Source organism: Westerdykella ornata, assembly GCF_010094085.1.
Source record: "Westerdykella ornata strain CBS 379.55 unplaced genomic scaffold EI97scaffold_6, whole genome shotgun sequence".
Taxonomy (NCBI): domain Eukaryota; kingdom Fungi; phylum Ascomycota; class Dothideomycetes; order Pleosporales; family Sporormiaceae; genus Westerdykella; species Westerdykella ornata.
The window spans coordinates 230,976-243,307 of NW_022986856.1; the positions used below are offsets into that span (position 1 = coordinate 230,976).

The window sequence follows — 12,332 nt, forward strand, 5'->3', positions numbered from 1 at the left end:
CTGTGCACAGTACCTGGCCAGCAAGCATCCAACACTCCCAACCACCACCCCCTACTGCCTTTCCTCCCGCGCAAGAACCTCCGTGCCGTGTGCACTTAAAGAACCGACAAGATGGCCTGGGGCAGCAAACCCAAACCCGCACCTCCCAAAGTCGCCCCTCCGCGCACGGCACCCATCCCCCACGCCATCCCCAGCAGCGCCAACGGCCCCGTCATCGACGCGACGACCATAACCTCTCTCCTCGCCGTCGTGATCCTGCTTGCGAGCGCGTACTTTGCGTCCGTCCGGCTGCTGCCCAAGACGGCGACGCTCAAGACGCGCGTGCTCTTCATCTGGCACCTGTTCGACGCGCTCATCCACCTCGTCTTCGAAGGCTCCTTCCTGTACAACTGCTTCTTCGTCTCGTACTCGCTGCCGACGTCCTTTTCGGCGCAGAACCGGCACCACCCGGCCATCCGCATCCTCACGCCGCCGGACGTGTATTGGCTGGGGCGAGAGGACCGGCTGTACGGCGCGAGCTATGGCCAGGGAGTGTTTAGCAAGTTGTGGCAGGAGTATGCGAAGGCGGATCGCAGGTGGGGGGGCGTGGATTTGACGGTCGTGACGCTCGAGGTTCTGACGGTCATGGTGGGCGCGCCGTTGGCGTTGGTCGTGTGTCAGATGTTGAGGGGGGAGGAGAGGAAGGGGGGGTTGAGGAAGTGGTTTTGGATGGTCGTGTTGGCGACGGGGGAGTTGTATGGGGGTGAGTGGGGGAGGTGGTTTTCTTTGTGGTTTGGGGAGGAGGAGGAGTGACGGAAGGGAGGGGAGGATCGCAGTGGTCTTGAGGGGATGGGATGCGTTGGCATCGCTCTCTTCCCAAAGGACATGCCTTCCTGCACTCTCAGCAGCACTCCTCATTCTTCTCGCTTTTCCCCCTAGCCTTTCACAAACCCGCACGACCTAGCTCGCTGACACTTAGTGTAGGCTGGATGACATTCGGACCCGAGTGGCTGACGGGCTCCCCCAATCTCGACACCTCGAATTGGATGTATCTGTAAGTTGTTCATTCTCCTCCCCACGTGTCATTCTCTCCTCTTTCTCATTTCCCTACGTGTCACTCTCATCTCTTTGATATTGTTGTTTTCTCTCTGGGCACCTGGGCGCGCTTAGCTTGATTGGTTGGAGCGGATGCAGGTACACGTGTTTCCATACGCGGTTGCATGTGTGCATGTGCCGGGAAGTGGGTATGCACGTGGTTTGCGCCTATGCGTGCGGAATTGAGCAACGGGAAGATGGCGGGAGAGGCGGGTAGGTGCAGGCGATGCCGTTTACAGGGCTGTCTATTCATGGCGGCTCTGTGACGTCTACGGCATGCTGCATCTCGACCTCGACACTCTATCTATCTACAACATCACTCTCCGTTTGCAATCCCCACAGCACTACGCTTCTCCCTCGTCTCCATCCCCTTTCTACGTCCCAGTTTCTATCCATTCCCACCCCTGTCCCTCCCTCCCTCGTCCCCCTCCCCTTATCCTTACCTCCATGCTCATCTCACCCACATCTCCCCGATTTCTAACCCCCTTGTAACAGATGGCTCTACCTCGTCTTCTTCAACGGCCTCTGGGTCGCGTTCCCGCTCTGGATCCTGTACGAGGCGTATCGGGCGCTCGGGTCGGCCATGAGTCAGGCTGAGGTGGTGGATTTGGTGAATTATTTGAAGAAGGACGATTAGTGGGTCAATAGAATAGGGGGAAGGAAAGAAGGATGGATTTGGGTGGGGGGAATATGGAATTGGGACTGCAGCTGGGGCTTCTCTTGTAAGGGGGAAGAAAGGGAGACCGATTGTTGATGTGATGAGTCGATGGTGAGGGTGCTTTTTGGCATATGAGCGTTTTCGCGGATACCCAGTTAGCGATGTATATGAATGCTGGTTCTCAAGTCATTGATCTGGTGGTGTAAAGGAAGTGAGATTTTGTGGGGATAAGGGGTGATTGACGTGATGAGATCGGTGTGGGATAGAGAGGATGGATGAGGAGATTGATCTTATTTTGTAAGAAACGTGGCTTTGGAGAGGAAGGGGAAGCAAGTCCCTTGGGACTCCAGTGGCCCTCAGCACCCGATCGGCATTCAGGCTTGTTTTAGGTATCAAGTACAAGTGGAATTGTCTGCTGGTGTTTGATTCTCATCTACTTTCCATTACTATGCGTGTACTTTGCTTCTGTGCGTTAATGCAGTGGTATAGGTCGTCCAACAAACCAAGTTGTGCAGATGGAAAGAAATATGGTGCCGAATTCCTCAACCTCAGTCCCATCACTCTCATAAATGCTCTTACTCCCCCCTACTCCGTCTCCTCTCCCACCCTCATCACCACCACCACCACCACCACCATTAGCTCCAATTACCACTTCCCACCTCCTGACACCCCAATCCCCCCTAATTTCGTTCCCCTGGCCTTCCCCTCTCACACCTCACCTTGTCATACTTCACCTCTCCTCCCCTCCTCCTCCCCCCTCTCCTCATCCTGCCCCGGATTCACCTCCTCGTAATGCGTCCACTTGACGAACCGGAAATACGCCGCCGCCAGCGCGCCTCCCAGAAACGGCCCGAGCCAGTAGATCCAGTGGTGGCTGGGGAAACTGGCGGCCGCGACGGCGCAGCCGAAGGAGCGGGCCGGGTTGAGCGAGCCGCCTGTGTAGTTGACTCCTGCGGGATCGTGTCAGCCTTTTGCTTCGCTTTTCCTTTCCCTTTACCTCCCCGATTCGAAGAATCGGGGAGAACGGTGTTGACAAAGTCGAGGAGGCTGGTCTGGTGATTCCGTCGGGGTAGGACGAGTCCAAGGGGAGAGAAAAGAAAAAGAACCAAAACATGAAAACGAAACCAGAAGCACATACCCGCCATCATGGCCACAAACAGCGCCAACCCAATCCCCACGGGCGCAATGAACGTGTCCTTGCTCTTCTCGGCCGCGAGCATGAGCACGACAAACACCAACAAGGCCGTCATGAACATCTCGATGAACAGGCCCTGGGCGACGCTCGTCCCGGACCCGAGCCGCGTGTTGGCGGCGCCAATGTTCCCCGGGAACATGCACGAGACGAGGCCGCCGGCGACCATGCTGGCGAGGAGCTGGGCGGGGAAGAGGAAGAGGGCGCGGAGGGCGGGGAGGGTGCCGGCGAGGACCATGCCGAGTGTTACCTGGGTTGCCGTCAGTCAGTCGTTACTCAATCGATCAGATCATTTAGACCGTCCGTCCGTCAGTCGATCCGTTTGTCCGTTCCTCATCCACCACAACATAACCCCCCCAATGAACCAGAAAAGCAATAGAACACAAAAACCCAATACCAGAAAGAAAACCTACTGCGGGATTCAACAACCCCCCACTAATCCGATAAAACGCCCACACATTCACCAACAAACTGAACCCATACACGAGCGCCAGGAAGATGTTCGTCTGGTCGCTCGTGCCCCCGTTGGCGATCGATCGCTCGCCCGCCTGCGTCGCGAGCATCACGTTGGCCGCGTACGCAAAGTACAGGAACAGGAAGGTGCCGACGAATTCGCCCGAGGCGGCGATGAGGTGTTTCTGGAGGGGGGTGAGGTGTGTGGGTGGCGGGGGTCGGTGGAAGTGGTGTGGTTTCTTGTCGTGGGTCGTGGAAGAGTGGGAATGGAGGGAGGGCATGGTGGATGGATTGCGGAGGAAGGTGTTTGGGAACGGGATAAGGCTTGGATCGAGGAGAGTCGAGCAGTAAATAGATGTACAGAGAAAGTGAATATATGCTGGGACGTCGGGAAACTTCGAGCTCCTGAGTGCTAGTCAGACTTCAAATGAAACCCACAACGAGGCGTTGCCGGGCGGATGAGAGAAACAGGTAGACTTGAAAAGGACAGCAAAAATAAAATGACGTCAGGAGAAACATTGTATACCACATTCACCATGCATCATGAATGGGATAGGCAAACGTCGATGGCCAAAAAAACTCCCATGCACGTCAACGGCGGTCGTCGATGATGTGGATGGTTGTGTCTAACGCGGGATTCTGACCATTGACGATTCCACGCTTGCACTGCGTCCAATGACAGCCATATGCGTTTGGCAGCCCCGAGGGGCAATTCGGAACGGCGTATCAAGCTAACATTCAGCAGCTTGTCCCGCGGGGAGAACAAAGACATACCACATCTCCGTGCAACAACGCCAAGTTAACATGTATCCCTCTATTGAATGCGTAAACAGCTCCACGCTATGGATCATTGATCGCCTCAGAAATCCTCCTAATGCCCTCCTCAATCAAGCCCTTCGGCTGCGTAAACACCATACGGAACCATCCCGGCTCCTCCGCTCCCGCCGCCTCGCCGTGAACGAGAAATACCTTCTTCTCCATCAACTTCTTGAAAATAATGGAAGTGATGGCGTGCGGGTCTTCGGCATCGCGAACCTCTGGATGTCGCTCTGCGTACATTGTCCCGAGATTGACCCACAGGAAGAAAGCGGCGTTGACGCCGGGCTCGTAGGGGATGGAGTAGGATTTCAAGACTTTGATGGCGTAGGCGTGCGCTTCCGAGAGTCGCTGCCTGTTCTTCTCGATATATGAGTTGAGGAAGGTCCTGTCGTTCAGGATTTCCACGACGGCGTTCTCGGCCAGGGACGAGGCGACGGAGTTCAGCGAGGCGGTTCTGCACGCCGTGAGGAAGGAATTGTTGGACTGCGATAGAATGACTCCAAGACGGATGCCGTTGCCCCCGAAGTCCTTGGATATGCCCCAGAGGACGTGGACGAGCTCCGGATCAATGATGCCGGAGGTGTCGATGGAGAGAACGGAGTTGAAACCAATCGGTTCCTTGTCCAACTTATACGCCGTGTTTGGGAAGATGGAGAGAGCATAAATTTCATCGCTGATCAGATGAATCTTGTACTTCTGGCAGAACTTCATCAGCGCGATGATCGTCTCCGTAGAGTAGCAGCGTCCGAGCGGGTTATGCGGATGACACAGCATCAACGCTGGAACTTCGACACCCTTCGCTCTGGATTCGAGAAGTGCTTCTTCGTACTTTGCTACGCACTCCGGACCCAAGGGATCGAGTTTTCCATGGGCAACACGAACGACTTTCACGCCAGTCCGGTGACTAATGTCAGGAAGGAAAGCGCGGTAATATGGGCGGCCCAACAAGATTCCGTCACCTGGATTCGCCAGCGCCCAAGCGGTATGCTCGATTGCGCTCGTTACACCGTTGGTGACCATGATATTGTCCATATGTACCGGTTTTGCAGGTTGGAAATAGTCATTAAAGAAAGAAGCCAGCGCTTTTCGCACGGGCTTGGATCCAGAAGGTCCATCTCCATAAGTCAGTGCCCTGGCTGCGGGATCAATGAGTTTCTTTGAGTTGATGAAATCTCTCATCTCCTGGTGGCCAAGCGCATTTTCGGCTACTCCAAGAGATATGTAGCCATCAGGATTGGATTCGGAGTTGTAGAGGTTGGAAAGGACATTCCAGATCTCCTGTTATATTTCAGTGATGTCCCCCATTCTGCAAGGGATGTTTGAGTCACGACCGCGGAGCTATAGGGTGGCTTACAGCTTCTTCTGAGCCGACTTTATCAGCTTTGGCTCCACGGACAGAAAGTGTAGCACTCATCGCGACTCGGTTTTTGACAGCGGAGAGAAAAATGCGTTGTTGGCAACAGATCGTTGTATGGAAGTCTGTGTTGTAGACAGAAGGGCGTCCAATGAGGAAAGTCGAAGAACTGGCTCACTAATTGAGACTGATTACGTCATCCACACTATCTACTACGGCTTTCCACGTCTAAGTGAACATTTCCTCCTCTCAGTGAGATTATTGTAGCAGAGAGTTAACGCGACTTAACCAAATACTACCTAATAACACTAGAAGTAGAGCCTTGTTATATACATGTTATTATACGTCGATAGAGGCGCTACAAAGCTAGTTACAAGGCCAGCTGGGTAGTTATATTGCTGCACCTCCTAGCTGGTTGATTAGTCGCGGGGAACAGCAATGCAGAAAAATTGCAGGGGACGTATTCATTCGCATGTGGAAAAGGCGGCATATGCATCCGCACATTCGTATGGCGAATGTAGAATACTAGTAGAGCTTTGGGGGCGAATGTCCGTCGGAAGGTTTCGCCCATAGAACCCATCCGGTTGCTATTAGCAGAATGGTCGTGTGGGAGAACCGGTCATCTTTGTACCCGTATTGCTGTGTCACTCTCCGGTCAATTGTCCCCGGTTGAAAACAGTAACACGATAATCCGGGATGCGCTCCCCATAGCGAGAGCGCTCACGAATACTCGTTCTTCAACCTAGCTCTTTATTCTCGACTAGATTACACCTTAGTTCCCTCCCCCAACATGTGCCACAACGTGAATCTCCACCCACACACATCCAAATGGTACAGTCCAAATGGTACGGTCCAAATGGGATGATCCTACATGCACTTCTCGAACTTCTTCCTCATCGCAGGACGGGGTAGGTCGTATGAACCGCTCTTCCTGTTCCTCAATGCCAAACCAGGTCATCCATAAGGAGCTCCAGTGTCTTCTCTCAGGGGTCCACCATCTTCCGCGACAGATTGGAGTCGGCAGAAACGCAGTAGTGGGTCGGCTCCTCGACTTCGGAGTCCTCTCAGGAGCGAGGCATGCTCATGCGACTCTTGACTAGTCCAAAGCCGGCTACGGGCATGCATTTGGAAGCTTCGTTCCCGTCCACGGCAGAGGGTTTGAAGTCGTAGGTGGCGATCTAACCCGATATGCAGACGCCGAAAAACCGCGGATGCTGAGATGCAGCGGTGGTGAAAATCCGCTGCGAATATCTTCGTTCGAAAAGGTATAGCATGCAACCCATGCATTCTCTAAGCGGATCCGGCAGCAAAGAAGCTCAGAAAACTCCCAACCGTCAGGCCAGCCACCAAACATAAGGACATGAAGCCTCCCGCAGCCTCACGTTCTTCAGCCTCCACATATTCCACAAAGCCCATCATGCAGTTGCTGCCAATGTAGCCATTCGTGAGGCCAAAAAGAACCTGGACGATGAACAGATAGAAAGCGTCGGAACTGATCGCTGCGCCTTTTCCCCCAATGTTGCAGAGGAAGTACAAGGGGATGAAGACAAGTCTCGTCACGGACAAGATGAACAGAAGGCGCGGCTGAGAGGTAAGACTGAGGCTGGGAATAGCAGGAATGACGCGTCCGACCAGGTCCCCAATGTTCCAGAATAGGAAGGCTAGTGGAATAAATGAAGCGGGTTGAAAGAGACGAGGGGCGGAAGCTGGGTCGCGTACGCTCAGAATCTGCTGCGTGAACACAGGGAAGACCATTGTAATGGCGAAAGTAAGGAAAATAGCAGCCGCCAACCAGAAAAGACGCTTAAACAGGTACGTGAGAGGTATGGACTTGTGACTGTTATCGGAAAGCCCATGTCCATCGACGGTATCATGTGCGGCTGTGTTCTTCATGCGAACCTTGGAACTCTCGCGCGTGAGAAGATACAGAAAGGCCACGAGCGTGATGGCAGAGATACCAGTAGCCGTCAAGAAATAAGCAAATGCAGACTTGCTAGACTGCTGGGGACTGCTCGATGGGGAACTGCTCCCTGGTACAGACAGAACGGAGACGATTTGAGCGATGCAGGGAAGCACACCCGCAACTCCCTGGCCGGCCATGATTCCCTGGGTGTATTCCTCACGTCCAAATCCGGCAACGTAGGCAAAGACGCCATTCTGGCATAGACCTGTGGCGAGGCTGGCACTGAATACGGCAACCATGAGGAACGCGAAATACACTCCGGCAGACACCTCCAGAAATAGCCGTGTAGACATGGCGAGGAGGGCGAAGACGAGAATATTGATCGCGAGAGATGCTAAGATACGCTTGGGGTAGTTCGCGTGCGCTTGCAGTTTGGTCAGGATTATCATCGAGCCCAGGTTTCCGACTGTTGAAACAGATAGTTCGGCAGACTGGAAGTTACGCAGCAGCGACTCGTTGGACTTGAATCTCCGCTGAAAGTAGGGAGCAGCGGCTAAGAACATGTTCCTGTTCCGATGTCAGCATTCGAAGGCGCAGAGTAGACTCCGGATCTCTGACCATGCCCAGAGCATTGCCACTCCCATGAGAACGAAGACACTGTAGTCGATCCATGAGAACCTCTGTTCTCTCGTTTCCGAGATCTGTTCCCCTTCAGGAGTCTCCGAGCCGCCTTCCAGCGGTTCATACGAGGTGTCCCGCTGGAACAGCTGCCGAATTCGCTCCATGTTGCAAGTTGAATCTCAATAGTGGAAGGGGAACGTAGTCAGGGGAGGAGTAAGCAGCGCTTAGTACATCATGGGACGGATGGAAGTATGGGCGACCGTATAGAGTATGCCTGAGGTTGTTGTGAGCCATGCTAGCAGTTGACGCCCGCGCAGAACGGCGGGACCTGGCCGCGGTCTCCGGATCAACACGGCCCGATCTTCTCCGCCAAGACTCGGGCAAGTCCCGGCCCCCTGGTCGCTATTTGATTGCCCCTCAGCCCCGCGACCGTTGATGAATTTCTTGGGCGGAAATTTAAGAGTCACTACTCCGTACGGTCGTTGTTATTCAAACACACCCGCTTCTCTTTCGCTGCGTCGTCCAGAACTATCAATCTTTCGTTTACTAGATCGCCCACCATGGCTTCCAACGAAGATGCCGCCCCGAAGCTCTATGAGGATCCTGAGACCGGAGAGATGATCTCCAAGAGTGAGCGTACGTGCCCGTCACAATGCGCTTTTCGATCCTTGAAAAGTCGCTAACTTGGACCAGTCAAGAAGCGTCAGAAGCACCGAGAGCAACAGAAGAAGAAGGCCGAGAAGGCTGCAAATGCGCCGCTTCCCACACACTCCAAGGCCAAGGCCAAGGAACCCAGCGAAGACGACCTGAATCCAAATGTACTAGAGCCTCAATCATATCTTTTGAGGCTGCGACTGACCATACCAGCAATACTTCGAAATCCGATCAAGAGCAATCAATGCGCTCCGCGAGACCAAGAACCCTAATCCCTACCCGCACAAGTTCCATGTCAACACTCGAGTCGGCGACTTCCTGGAGAAGTATGATCATCTCAAGAAGAATGAAGTGTTAGAGGATGTAGAGATTCGCGTGGCCGTCCGAATCATGTCCATTCGATCCGCCGGAAATGCGCTGATATTCTACAACTGCAAGAGCGAGGGGCAAACAATCCAGATCTTCTGCGAGGCTACTCGCTTCTCGAGTGAAAGCGGCAGTGCAGCAGCTTTTGCAGAGCATCACAGCGTGTTCCGGAGAGGAGACTGGATTGGCGTTGTTGGTGTACCGGGAAGAACCAACCCTAAGAACCGCGACACAGGCGAGCTGAGTGTTTTCGCAAAGGATGTTGTACTCCTTGCGCCCTGCTTGCACCAACTGCCACATGGACTCAAGGACAAGGAGATTCGCTACCGCCAACGCTACCTTGATCTCATTCTGAACAACACTGCTCGCCAGACTCTCCAAACACGTTCCAAGATTATCAGCTATCTCCGTCATTACTTCGACAACAAGGGGTTCATGGAGGTTGAGACTCGTATGTCTATTGTTACTTTGTGAATTGCGGAGCCATCTAACATAATCACAGCTATGATGAACAAGATTCATGGAGGTGCCACTGCTCGTCCTTTCAAGACCTATCATAACGACCTCAACATGGAGATGTTCATGCGTGTAGCTCCCGAGCTGTATCTCAAGATGCTGATAGTCGGTGGTTTCGAGAAGGTGTACGAAATTGGCCGTGAGTAGTGCCCTAACATTGACACCAGTTTGGAAGTTAACAGTCCTACTTTACAGGCCAATTCCGCAACGAAGACATCGACCTCACCCACAACCCCGAATTCACCTCCATGGAGTTCTACTGGGCATTCGCAGACTACTACGATCTCATGGACCTAACAGAAGACCTCATCACCGGCCTCGTCCAGCACGTGACAGGCGGTCTGAAGACCACCCTCCACCGCGAAGACACAGGCACCAAGTACGAAATCAACTGGGAGCGCCCCTGGCGCCGCGTCCCCATGATCCCCACCCTCGAAGAACTCACGGGCGAGAAGTTCCCCCCGCCAGACCAATTCCATACGGACGAAACGGGCAAGTTCCTCGAAAAGGTGCTCGACAAGATGGGCCTCGAGTGCTCCGAGCCCCGCACCAATTCCCGCATGATCGACAAGCTCGTCGGCGAACTCATCGAGCCCACCTGCGTTAACCCGACCTTCATCACCGGACACCCGCAGGTCATGTCCCCGCTTGCGAAGCCCGACCGCAACACGCCCGGTCTGTGCGAGCGTTTCGAAATGTTCGCCGCGACCAAGGAACTCGCCAACGCGTATACCGAGTTGAACGACCCGGTGATCCAGCGCAAGCTGTTCCTGCAGCAGATGGAGGACAAGAAGAAGGGCGATGATGAGGCGCAGCCCATCGATGAGACGTTCTTGCATGCCATGGAGTTTGGCTTGCCGCCGACGGGCGGTTGGGGTCTGGGAATTGATCGCTTGGTCATGTTCTTGACGGACAAGTATAATATCAAGGAGGTGTTGGCGTTCCCGCTCATGAAGCCGATTGTGGAGACCAAGACGGAGGTGGCGCCGGATGGGAAGAAGGTCGAGGTTGTGTCTGTGACTTCTTGAGTGATGAGTAGAGACGAGAGGAGAAAAGCGTCCTCGGGATAGGGTATAGAGAGCTTTTGGGGAGCCAATGGGTTTATGGTTTCGCCATGATCGTGGTGAACACGCAAGATCAATGCGGACGCTTAAGATCATCTAGTCTCCATATGGACATTGGAAGCCCGTCATTGATTGGGCCTCACATTCTCAGCATCACCCCTTCTGTGATGATGCCATGCTGTGTTGTGCATGCCTTCTTCAAGCACATTGACGGCATATACAGAGTCAAGACGACTCCCAAGTTAGATGTCTGCGATCCCCTTCCCTGCCTTCCATCCACGTCTCACACCTCTCCCGCCGTTCCCCAATACACCGCCCTCGCCTTCGGAACCCTTTGGCTGAACGGCCCATCCCCTTCATCTCCGTATTCATCCTCAACCTCATCCTCATCATCGAGGTCATACTCCTCGTCGCTCTCCCCCCTATAATGCCTATAGGCATTCCTATCAAACTCATCATCCTCACTCAACTCGTCCTCGGGGTAATCATTCGCATAATACTCCTCGGCATTGGAATCCTCGTCATCCGTATCAAACTCCTTGTCCGTATCTTCATCTCCATTCCACCAGTCTTCGTCCTCTTCTGTCAAGACGATGTAGCCTATTGAGCCCTGGGGTTCGGGAAGCTTGCCGTCGGCATCGGGCATGATGACTTCTCGCACATATGTGTCGTACACGTAATCGCCGCCGGTCGAATCCACGTCCATGGCATCGGGATCCTTGCCCACCGCTGCAGCAGCAGCATCGGCGGCAGCAGCTTGCTCGGGATGACGGTCACGATACCGCCGTTTCGACGCTGCTGGTGATATCGTCTGCGGTGGCCGGACTGGTCGAGTCGGGGTGAGGCCGCTTTCCACCTCCTGGGAGAACTTTTCGAATTGGGCGAGGACTTCGGGCGAGATGTCATTGTTGGCGGTTGACGAGGGTTTAGAGGGGGCTTGGGCCTTGGGGAGGGCTGCGTGGGCGCCAGGACGCTTTCGGGGAGGAGTGGGTTGGTTGGGGGGTTCGGCGGTGCGATTGCTGGCTACTTCGGGCTGACAGGCGGACGGTTCTGGTATGCGCTGCTGCTGTGTCGCTTGTTGCAGCTCAATCTCGTGCTTCTCGAAGAGAACGACATTGCCTCCTGTGCGGGAGACATGGAAGCGGCGCGTAGGTGTCCGCGGTACAGCGGATGATGCATCGACTTGTGTCTCTACCACCGTCCGGACATGCGTGCTCGTAACAAGTCTCCAAACAACGGTTCCCTCATCGCTTTTCGAGCGCTTGCTCTCGCTTTCAGCTGTTCAACGACGCATTAGCAGCTGCGCTCTGAGAAAAATGGGCATCATTCAAAGAGTTGAACCTACGCAGATCGAGCTTGCGCTTCACACGCTTTCCTGCGGGCGAGGCGAGCAGCAATGCCTCCACAGGTTGCTCCCCTCGCTTCCGCTTCACTGATAGGGTTTGAGGGGCGTTGGCAGACATTGCGTGGAGTTGGAGAAGTGGTTGTAACACAATCAATCTATGTAAGGCGGGGATGGTGGGGAAGCCTTGTGTAACGCGCTCACGCGCCAGGACCCTTCAAATCTACTTGTATGTTCCCTTTCAGCTTGGCCAAGCCTACGTCATGTGCAAGATTGTTGTAACGCGCATGCAGCTATGTTTACAGCTTTATAATCT

At 54.2% G+C, this 12,332-nt stretch overlaps 6 protein-coding genes across 6 annotated transcripts; 2 read left to right on the forward strand and 4 right to left on the reverse strand.

The window, feature by feature from the left end:
- Positions 1-30: 30 nt before the first annotated feature.
- On the forward strand, positions 31-2,013 carry EI97DRAFT_431864 (Emopamil-binding protein). Its single transcript, XM_033798038.1, has 3 exons — positions 31-742; positions 964-1,033; positions 1,570-2,013. The coding sequence occupies exons 1-3, from the start codon at positions 112-114 to the stop codon at positions 1,709-1,711; spliced, it is 843 nt and encodes a 280-aa protein (XP_033655328.1). The 5' UTR covers positions 31-111; the 3' UTR covers positions 1,712-2,013.
- A 442-nt stretch (positions 2,014-2,455) lies between these two features.
- EI97DRAFT_441086 (aquaporin-like protein) lies at positions 2,456-3,658 on the reverse strand (the record flags this gene model as incomplete). The annotated part of the gene is made up of 3 exons (XM_033799678.1): positions 2,456-2,682; positions 2,871-3,174; positions 3,338-3,658. 3 exons carry the CDS (start codon positions 3,656-3,658, stop codon positions 2,456-2,458), a joined length of 852 nt encoding a protein of 283 aa, XP_033655329.1.
- Positions 3,659-3,983: 325 nt separating this feature from the next.
- On the reverse strand, positions 3,984-5,692 carry EI97DRAFT_273559 (aminotransferase). The gene is made up of 3 exons (XM_033794303.1): positions 5,551-5,692; positions 4,152-5,474; positions 3,984-4,108 (listed from the first exon to the last, which is right to left on the reverse strand). The coding sequence occupies exons 1-2, from the start codon at positions 5,608-5,610 to the stop codon at positions 4,218-4,220; spliced, it is 1,317 nt and encodes a 438-aa protein (XP_033655330.1). The 5' UTR covers positions 5,611-5,692; the 3' UTR covers positions 3,984-4,108; positions 4,152-4,217.
- A 1,148-nt stretch (positions 5,693-6,840) lies between these two features.
- On the reverse strand, positions 6,841-8,238 carry EI97DRAFT_457035 (uncharacterized protein; the record flags this gene model as incomplete). The annotated part of the gene is made up of 2 exons (XM_033800788.1): positions 6,841-8,020; positions 8,072-8,238. 2 exons carry the CDS (start codon positions 8,236-8,238, stop codon positions 6,841-6,843), a joined length of 1,347 nt encoding a protein of 448 aa, XP_033655331.1.
- Positions 8,239-8,510: 272 nt separating this feature from the next.
- Positions 8,511-10,823, forward strand: EI97DRAFT_431870 (lysyl-tRNA synthetase). Its single transcript, XM_033798039.1, has 5 exons — positions 8,511-8,710; positions 8,768-8,892; positions 8,942-9,545; positions 9,597-9,749; positions 9,806-10,823. Exons 1-5 carry the CDS (start codon positions 8,635-8,637, stop codon positions 10,636-10,638), a joined length of 1,791 nt encoding a protein of 596 aa, XP_033655332.1. The 5' UTR covers positions 8,511-8,634; the 3' UTR covers positions 10,639-10,823.
- A 134-nt stretch (positions 10,824-10,957) lies between these two features.
- EI97DRAFT_457037 (uncharacterized protein) lies at positions 10,958-12,137 on the reverse strand (the record flags this gene model as incomplete). The annotated part of the gene is made up of 2 exons (XM_033800789.1): positions 10,958-11,952; positions 12,020-12,137. The coding sequence occupies 2 exons, from the start codon at positions 12,135-12,137 to the stop codon at positions 10,958-10,960; spliced, it is 1,113 nt and encodes a 370-aa protein (XP_033655333.1).
- Positions 12,138-12,332: the final 195 nt, after the last annotated feature.

What these genes read in the sequence shown, in the direction of transcription:
- EI97DRAFT_431864 (XM_033798038.1), top strand. Translation starts at nt 112, where the DNA reads ATGGCCTGGGGCAGCAAACCCAAACCCGCACCTCCCAAAGTCGCCCCT. An exon ending in GACGGGGGAGTTGTATGGGG is followed by an intron (nt 743 to 963) that starts GTGAGTGGGGGA and finishes CACTTAGTGTAG; the next exon opens with GCTGGATGACATTCGGACCC. An exon ending in ACCTCGAATTGGATGTATCT is followed by an intron (nt 1,034 to 1,569) that starts GTAAGTTGTTCA and finishes CCCTTGTAACAG; the next exon opens with ATGGCTCTACCTCGTCTTCT.
- EI97DRAFT_273559 (XM_033794303.1), bottom strand. Translation starts at nt 5,610, where the DNA reads ATGAGTGCTACACTTTCTGTCCGTGGAGCCAAAGCTGATAAAGTCGGC. An exon ending in AAGTCGGCTCAGAAGAAGCT is followed by an intron (nt 5,475 to 5,550) that starts GTAAGCCACCCT and finishes GAAATATAACAG; the next exon opens with GAGATCTGGAATGTCCTTTC.
- EI97DRAFT_431870 (XM_033798039.1), top strand. Translation starts at nt 8,635, where the DNA reads ATGGCTTCCAACGAAGATGCCGCCCCGAAGCTCTATGAGGATCCTGAG. An exon ending in AAGACGACCTGAATCCAAAT is followed by an intron (nt 8,893 to 8,941) that starts GTACTAGAGCCT and finishes TGACCATACCAG; the next exon opens with CAATACTTCGAAATCCGATC. An exon ending in GTTCATGGAGGTTGAGACTC is followed by an intron (nt 9,546 to 9,596) that starts GTATGTCTATTG and finishes ACATAATCACAG; the next exon opens with CTATGATGAACAAGATTCAT.